Below are 8,902 nucleotides of genomic sequence, written 5' to 3' on the forward strand. Positions count from 1 at the left end.
TTTTATTTATATAGGGACTTTTATGTTGAATCATCAAACCGAGTGCTGTCTAGAAATAGTTTCTATGAAATTTTTTATTAACAAACTAACTTAATAAAAAAAATTATTAGTAAAATAATCTTATATGTCACATAAATAACAATAAATTATATTGTGTATAACGATTTGATGGCAAAACAACTATAAATTATTATTGAGATTGAGATTAAAAGAACAAAATATTAATTAACAATATGCATCAGTAGTGACTAGTGACTGAGTTGTAGGAAGTAAGAAGTGCTCCTCCTACTGCTACTTTTTCCTTTTGTCATTATGTGCTTTTCTTTCAACTACTACCATTATTATGATGAATTCTTTGATAAAGTCTCCTTCCAAAGTTGACAAGTCAAAATATAGAATAGTTGATAAGTCTCCTTGTAAAGTTGGAGTTGTTATGTCTTTCCATTTTTTCCATTGATTTCCATTCTAGAGAGAGAGAAGATATGGCAGTAGGAGAAGCTTTTCTATCTGCATTTCTACAAGTATTGTTTGATAGGTTAGCTTCTCGTGAGTTTATAGGTTTCATATATGGAAAGAAATATGATGAGTTGCTTGAAAAGTTAAAGATTACACTTTTGAGTGTCACTGCATTGCTTAATGATGCTGAGGAGAAACAATTTCATAGCCCTGCAGTGGAGAAATGGCTACACATGGCTAAAGATGCTATTTATGATGCTGAGGATATATTGGATGAGCTAGCTACTGATGCCCTCAAATTGAAATCTAATTTGGAAGCTGAATCTGAGGCTACAAGATCTGATCATAAGGTATGGAAGAATTTTAAGTCTGTTACATCTTCTCTTAGTCCATCTGGTAGAGGTGTAGAGTCTAGACTAAGAAAGATTATTGAATGGTTAGAATTGATTGCCAAGTATAAGAATGTTCTTGGATTGAAGGACAACAATGGAGAGAGGTCATTTGGGTTAAAGCAAAGGTTAGAGACAACTTGTTTGGTAGAAGAGTCTTGTGTCTATGGAAGGAGTGAGGATAAAGAAATGATAGTTCAACACTTGCTTAGGGATGAAGCTTGTAACAGTCATATTGGTGTTATTTCGATTGTTGGAATGGCGGGTATTGGGAAGACTACTCTTGCTCAATTGGTTTACAATGATCTAAGAGTGGATGACCATTTTGATTTGAAGATTTGGGTTTGTGTGACTGATCAATTTGATGTAGTGAAGGTCACAAAAACCATTCTCAAATCCATCACTTTGAGAAGTTGTGATGTTGATGACTTGAATTTGCTTCAAGTTAGTTTGAAAGAGCATTTGAAAGGGAAAAGATTTATGCTTGTTTTAGATGATGTTTGGAGCAAGAAAATAGTGATTGGGATTTGTTGTGGAAGCCATTAAAAGCAGGGGGAAGTGGGAGTAAAATCATAGTAACAACACAAAATGGTGATGTTGCAGCAAGCATGAGCACAATTCCATCTCATTACTTAAAAGGGTTGCCTTATGAGGATTGTTGGCCATTGTTTATGAGTCAAGCATTTGAAAATAAAGATGAAGGAGACATTGATGGTGATCCAAATTTGAAGTCCATAGGTGAGAAGATTGTGAAAAGGTGCCAAGGCTTGCCATTGGCAGTAAAAAGACTAGGAATCTTTTTGCGTTGGAGAGCTAAAGAAGATGAATGGAAAGACATATTGAATAGAAAAATATGGGATCTTCCATATGAAGAAAGCGACATTCTTCAAAGTCTGCGATCCAGTTATCATCACCTTCCTACACATCTCAAGCAATGCTTTGCATTTTGTGCAGTGTTTCCTATGGGACACGAGTTTGATAAGGACTCGCTTGTTCTGTTGTGGATGGCGGAAGGTTTTCTTCAACAACCAAAGGGGAAGAAACGATCGGAAGATGTTGGTCATGAGTATTTTTGTGAGCTTGTATCAAGGTCATTTTTTGAACAAGTTGTTGATAATAACAATAATACATCATCAAAATTTGTGATGCATAGCCTCTTGAAGGAGTTAGCTGATTTTGTTTCTGGAGAATTTTGTTTTCAGCTAAAGGATAAAACACAAGATGATCATGGGAACAGAATTTTTGAGAAGGCACGCCATTCATCTTATTTTCGTGGTAAACGTGATGCATTGACAAGATTCGAGGCTCTTAATGGAGCTGACTGCTTGCGTACATTCCTTCCTTTGGATCCAATAGAAAGCATTGGAGTAAGCTATTTGGCTAACAATGTTCCTATCTCTTTGTTGCCAAAGTTAAGCTTTCTTCGAGTACTCTCTTTCAATTCTTGTCGAATCACTAAATTGCCAGATTCAATAGGCGGTTTAAGGCATTTGCGCTACTTAGATCTTTCTTACACTGCAATCAGAGAGTTACCTGAGCCAACAAATACTCTCTACAATTTACAAACATTGAACTTATCAGAATGTCGCTACCTCACCAAGTTGCCATCAAAGATGGGGAACTTGAAATGCTTAAGGCATCTTTGGATCAATGGAAGTAGAGTGGGAGAAATGCCATTGCAACTAAGCGAATTGAGGGATCTTCAAACATTGTCAAATTTTGTGGTTGGTAAAGATAGTGGTTCGGGGATTAGAGAGTTGCGGAATATGAAACAACTTCGAGGGTCACTCCAAATTTCAGGATTGCAGAACATTGTCAATTTTGTTGATGCTGTGGATGCTAATATGAAGGAAAAACAACAACTTGATCAACTGGTGTTTCAGTGGAGTAATAGCTGTGATGGTTCATTGATTGAGAAAGATGAAGAGGAAGTTAGATATGTGCCACAACATCAACATGTAAACATGGTTGGATACAGAAGTACAAGGTTTCCGAGCTTTAGGGAAACAATGAATGCTTATAGACAAACTTCTATGGGTTTGAGGATGGAGATCAGTGATATTCTAGATGATTCAAGGGATGAAAGAGTTGAAACTCTCGTACTCGAGATGCTACAACCTCATAAAAACATCAAAAGCATCACTATCAAAGACTATGGAGGTACAATGTTTCCAAGATGGATTGGATCCCCCTTGTTCTTGAATATTAAATTCTTGCATATTAGTAATTGCAAGAAGTGTGATTATTTACCATCTCTTGGGCAATTACCTTCACTGAAAGATCTTGTCATAGAAGGAATGGATAAGGTAAAGAGTATTGGCATTGAACTTTATGGGGAAGGATATCAATCTGTCCTACCATTTCCATCTTTAGAATCCTTAAAATTTGAGAATATGTTAAATTGGGAAGACTGGTCTTCTTCTTCTGGTATTGAAAGCAGCAAAGAGTTTCATCTCCTACAGAAAATCAAAATACAAAACTGTCCTAAGCTAAAACAATTGCCACATTGCCTTGTTGCCTTGAAAAACATGAGTATTATGGGATGTGAAGAACTAATAGCTCTTCCAAGGCTGCCAACAAGTCATGGAAACTTTCAAGAAGGCCAAGAACTTCCTTCCCTCCTAGAGCTATCTATACGTGCATGTCCAAACTTGAGGCAGCTACCTACCACTCTTCCGTCATTGACAATGCTTGAGATAGATGCTTGTCAAAGCTTGGAAGAATTGCCCAAGCTTCCTTCCATACACGACGTAGAGTTAAAGCAATGCCAAGCAGTGGTACTGGAAAGTATAGTTGCACTCAAGTCACTTTCCCACTTGCGAATGTGTCAAATTCTCGATCTCACAAGTCTACCTGATGGACTTTTCCAAAACTTGACGGCTCTTGAAGAGTTACACATTACGCATCTCAACCATCTCACAGCTTTGCCTAACAAGATTGGCTTGCACAAGCTCCCAAGTCTTCAAAGGATGGAAATTTCAGGATGTCCATTGCTAGAAGAGTTGCCCCAAAGCCTGCACAAACTCCCGTCTTTGAAAGAGTTGAGGGTTTGGAAATGTCCTTTGCTCGAATCCTTCCCGAGTACAGGATTGCCTTCCACACTCACAGGCCTTGAAATTACAGAATGTAATGCTCTCCATTCCTTGCCTAACTGGAAGATACATGACAAGAAGCTCTCTCTGTCACTTGAATACTTGACTGTTGAAGGTTGTCCACTTCTTACACATTTACCAAGAGATGACCTTCCTAACACACTCAAAGAAGTTGAAATACATGATTGTAGGAATTTGGAATCCCTTCCTAAAGATCTAATTCATGGCGATTCTCTTGAATTTCTTAGTATTGTTGGTTGCCATTCCATTACTGACCTTCCTGCTTCTCATCACCCCAGAGTCACCTCCAACATGATCAGAAACCTGAAACAATTGATCATCAAGGATTGCGCGAACCTAAAGCTTTTACCAGATGGTTTACAGAACCTAATACATCTTGTTCATATTGAAATAACTGACTGTCCACTTCTGCTTTCTTTTCCAGAATCAGGCCTACCTTTGATGATGCTAAAATCTCTAAGACTGTCCAATTGTTGGAGTCTCAACTCCTTACCAAACCATATGCACAACAGCCTCAATTCTCTTGAAGAACTATCCATAGAAGGTTGCTCAAGTATCTCTTCATTTCCACAGGGTGGTTTGCCTGTTAATCTGATCTCTTTGTCAATCTTGGACTGCGAGAAGCTTAAGCCTACATTCGAATGGGGGCTGCACAGACTCACTCATCTTACAAATCTAGTGTTTGGAGGGTGCAATGAGTTGGTGTCTTTCCCTGATGAATGGTTGTTGCCTAGCACTTTATCCTCTCTTCAACTTCAGAGACTGCCTAATCTTAAAATGCTTCCTAAGGGTATCGAAAACCTCTCATGTCTTGACGAGTTGGAAATATGGGAATGTCACAACCTTCAGACAGTGCTTGATGATCAGCAACCTAACATGCTTCAGAATTTTAATTTCTGGGATGTACTTTAATTATGAAAAGAACTTGAAACTTCAATACTATTATGTTTTGTGATAACTAACTATGAATGTACAGCTTCTTCTTCTTCTTTCAATATAATTATTTGAGCTACCTTTGTCTATGTATTCCCATCCCATGCAGGCAATGCTAGTTGCTTTCAGAACTTATTTGATTTATTATGCAATGTATTATTGGTTTAATGTTATTTGAATTCATGTTCAGTGCTCTGATTGACTTTGAATTCTAGCTCTTTGATGTACAGATTGAGCTTATGTTTTCTTTTTGTATTTTGACACTCATAATGTAGCTTCAGCAAAATATATTCTGGCATAAAGAAGAATCATTGAATTTTATCAAGAAACAAAAATACATTTTGCTAGATTGGGAGGTACTTACCAATGCCTTTTTTGTTATTTTCTGTTTATCATCACATATAATTAATTATAAAATTTACCATATATTAAAAAAAGTAAACATCATCCTATATTACTTGCATAATATTCGTATTATATTATTCAAAATTTAAATTAATATTGAAAGTAAGTATTTAATATAATTATTCAATTATATTAAATTGATATTTGTATTACTAAGTAAAGGGTATATGAAAATACATTCAAATCTTCAGGGAATGAGGAACACAAGAAAAGGAAGGTTGAAAAGAACAAAACCAGAATAAACATCTCTATGATTACATAGAGTAAAGGGTATATGAAAATACTTTTTAATTCATTTGTTTAGAAGGAACAAACTAAAAAGTTAAAAAGGAAAAGTAGATGTAAACATCTTAATTAGTTCAGATTATTCTGTCATAGTTATATTAGTACAACTAATATAACTTATTCTGTCATTGATAAAGAATAAATGAAAAGCAAAGAGAATACTTCCAATTTCATTTGTTCAGGAGTAAATTAAAATATGAAGAGGAAAACATCTTCAATAGTTTATTTTATTCTGTCATTACTAAAGGATCAACAGGAAATGAAAGAAGATTATTAAAGCTTATAAAACTTATTCAACGATAGACAATGAAAGAAAATTATAATGAAATTCTATATGGTAGAAAATAAACAAACCACAAAATTACAAAACTTGAATCTGTCAAAGTATAATCAGATAAGATAAAGATGATGATAGCCAAGTTATGTTGAGAATACGATTATCACCATTGGAATGGCTCCAGAATAAGATCAAGAAAAACAAGTACTCTATTTTTCCTACTCAAAAATCAGTTTTGTAACACAAAAAACATACCCAACAAACAATAGCATTGAGAACACTGAATTTTACTCTTAATTGAAGATCCATTTTTAATACGAATCAAAACAAAGAACAAAGCAACACAAACAGACTATTTCGTTTCAGTATTCAGATTTAGATATAATATCTTAATACATTTTAAAAGTTCACATGTCAAGTCATAGTTTTTTTTGGTGTAAATAAGTTTGATCTCTCAACTTTTGGCTATTTCAATTCAAACCTTACTTTAATTTTTTGCTCTTCTTTATTGAAATTTATAATATTTTTGTACATTGTTTTGGTTATGGAACCAAAATTAGATAAATTGTTGTATCATAGTTATTTAAGTTTAAATAAATTAGCTGATCTTATAGTGAACATCTTATGTCTTTGCAGGGTCTTCTTAAACATTTTAGTGGCCTTGTTCTAATCTTAAAAATTTGGCCCTTACTAAAAATAATAGTATAATTAAAATCTAAGTTCAATTTATTTATTTATTTTTTTAGGTAGATCAAGTTTAAAAATTTACTTCTAGAAGTTTTAGTTAAAAAAAAATATTTCATTCATATTTGATAATTTTTTTTAAAAGAAATAAAATCTTGCCATTAATTTATATATATAATCGTGTGTGTATTTTTTTTTTTTCTCTTTTGATATTTTCTTTTCTTTTTTTTTTTAAATGAAAAATTTAAAATTGAATAGAAATATTTAAATATATATGATGAAAAAAAATATTTATTAATCAATTTTTGAAACAACTAAAAGATATTATATATATATTCCACTATCAAACATATATTGAATGGAATATAAAAGATTGAAAATAAATAAATAAATAGTAAACTACCATAAATTGGAATAGATTCTAGGTATAAAGAGGTGGGTCATTAATTAAAAAAATAAAAAAAAATAAACTGAAAAGGATTTAAATTTAAAAATGATAAATATTTTAGCTTTTATTTAGTTAGGCCCTGTGCAAGGTTGGAACCTGTGCAATTGCACAACTTGCACAGGGTTAAAGCCGACCATGTGTCTTTGTCATAAAAATTTGGAGTTGTGTGGAGCAACAATGTGTAATCTGAAGGATTTAAAACTTGGGTCACTTCTCATGTTTATATCTGCTATTTAATATTATTATTTGATTCCAATCAATGTGGTTTTTTTTAATTTCTGTCTATTTATTTGGTCCTGTTTTGACCAGCTTGTTAATCTAATTTAGAGTTTTATCAGCCTTTTGTTGAATGACATTACTAACTATCATTAAGAACAACTTTTGAATTGTTGATATTTAATTTCAGTCGGTGGTTAGGTCATTGCATTTATTTGTCAATAAATTTGGTTTAGTGTAGTGTTAGCAAGCAATAATCATACAACAAAGTTCTGGTGCAGAATTAACATGTCATACATTAACAATTCATCTTTAACTATTCTTGAGTTTAATTTATGCAATTATATGAAGACTCTGCTCAAAATGACCCATGACTCATCATATGTCACCAGGTCCCATGGTAACAAAGATTTTTTATGCAAAACCAATTTTTCTGGTTATAAATATTCCAACTCTAGAATAGACTTCTTTGTTTTCTACTATTATTTTCTGTGGCTAGAAAAATTCTTGAGATATTATTACATTCATCCAAAACAAAATCCGAAATAGAAAATCACAAAGACTAAGACATACACAAAGATCTGAAATCGGGAACTTTATTACATTAACTTGTTTTTCTTAAATAAAAATAAATAAAATCTAGAAAGAAAAAAAAAAACAACCCAATTGGAAAAATGGTAACTTGAAATTGGTAGATAAATCATTTGATTGGACACGTGGCAATGCAAGAAAGAAGTCATTCCTCGAGATAAAGCACAAGTAGTCGACCAATGACTAAAATGGCCACAAATGATAAGACTTTCTTTAGTAAGATGTAAAAACGGCTTGGATGCCTCACTTTTATGAGGACCTCACTTGTAGTTGTACCCTTCTTTACATGGCATTTTCCTACACATAATAAAATGAATAAATAAATGAACTCATAAAGACATTTCTAAATCAATAATAGTGATTTATTTCTTCTTAAAAAAAATAATAAAATGACTTGATAAGTGAGTGAGTGAGTGAGGTACCTTTTTTTTGGTTGTAGTCTTCCCATCTAAATTCCTCATGAGACTTATGTTGGTAAAAAGGCATGCTTGATATTGAGTTAAGAAGCTCTTTTACTTCAAAACAATTTGGTCCATCTATCTCTTTAAGCTCCAAGAAAGATTTGTGTCCACACCTATTGCAAAAATGTTGTATGGGCATGGAACTCATGGGGTGATCTAGATGTTGAGAATGTTGACTATTGAAGAAAAGTGGTTGACCATGACCATGATAATTAGGACTAGTACTACTACTACGAAAGTTAAAGCTGTTGGGTTTTATGCCCTAAATAAAACTCATTTCAATATAATCAGATTTACTTATTAATATAGATCAGAAATAACATTTAATGTTGCATGGTTCACATGATTTATTTCATGATTATATGTACATAATGTATAAATTCATCTGAAACCCTTTTCACATACTTGATCCTGTTTATTGTGCCGTCAACACATTGGAAAGTAAACATGACTATGTGAATAAAGTTTCCTAGATTTATCAGACACAGGGTTTTACTGATATGATAATCTACAACAGAGTTTACTTGTATTTGGAGAAATACTATGTTCTTTCCAGAACATTGGTTAAAGTAAAGCTCAGGTTGGATGCATGGAGTATGCATCGGAAGGGACCGATATTGAACTTTGACTTAGATTTATTAAAC

The 8,902-nt window shown here is 33.1% G+C and overlaps 1 protein-coding gene and 1 pseudogene across 1 annotated transcript; one reads left to right on the forward strand and one right to left on the reverse strand.

The window, feature by feature from the left end:
- The first annotated feature begins 222 nt into the window (after positions 1–222).
- On the forward strand, positions 223–5,064 carry LOC115708346 (putative disease resistance RPP13-like protein 1; annotated as a pseudogene).
- A 2,588-nt stretch (positions 5,065–7,652) lies between these two features.
- Positions 7,653–8,498, reverse strand: LOC133033611 (uncharacterized). The gene is made up of 2 exons (XM_061108574.1): positions 8,220–8,498; positions 7,653–8,094 (listed from the first exon to the last, which is right to left on the reverse strand). The coding sequence occupies exons 1-2, from the start codon at positions 8,404–8,406 to the stop codon at positions 7,943–7,945; spliced, it is 339 nt and encodes a 112-aa protein (XP_060964557.1). The 5' UTR covers positions 8,407–8,498; the 3' UTR covers positions 7,653–7,942.
- Between the last annotated feature and the right edge of the window lie 404 nt (positions 8,499–8,902).

Source organism: Cannabis sativa, chromosome 1 (assembly GCF_029168945.1).
Source record: "Cannabis sativa cultivar Pink pepper isolate KNU-18-1 chromosome 1, ASM2916894v1, whole genome shotgun sequence".
In the NCBI taxonomy this organism is placed as follows: Eukaryota; Viridiplantae; Streptophyta; class Magnoliopsida; order Rosales; family Cannabaceae; genus Cannabis; species Cannabis sativa.

Excerpts from the sequence above, each read along its gene's own strand:
- LOC133033611 (XM_061108574.1), bottom strand. The coding sequence starts at position 8,406 with ATGAGTTCCATGCCCATACAACATTTTTGCAATAGGTGTGGACACAAA. Across the intron at positions 8,095-8,219 it reads AGACTACAACCAAAAAAAAG|GAAAATGCCATGTAAAGAAG; the intron begins GTACCTCACTCA and ends TATTATGTGTAG.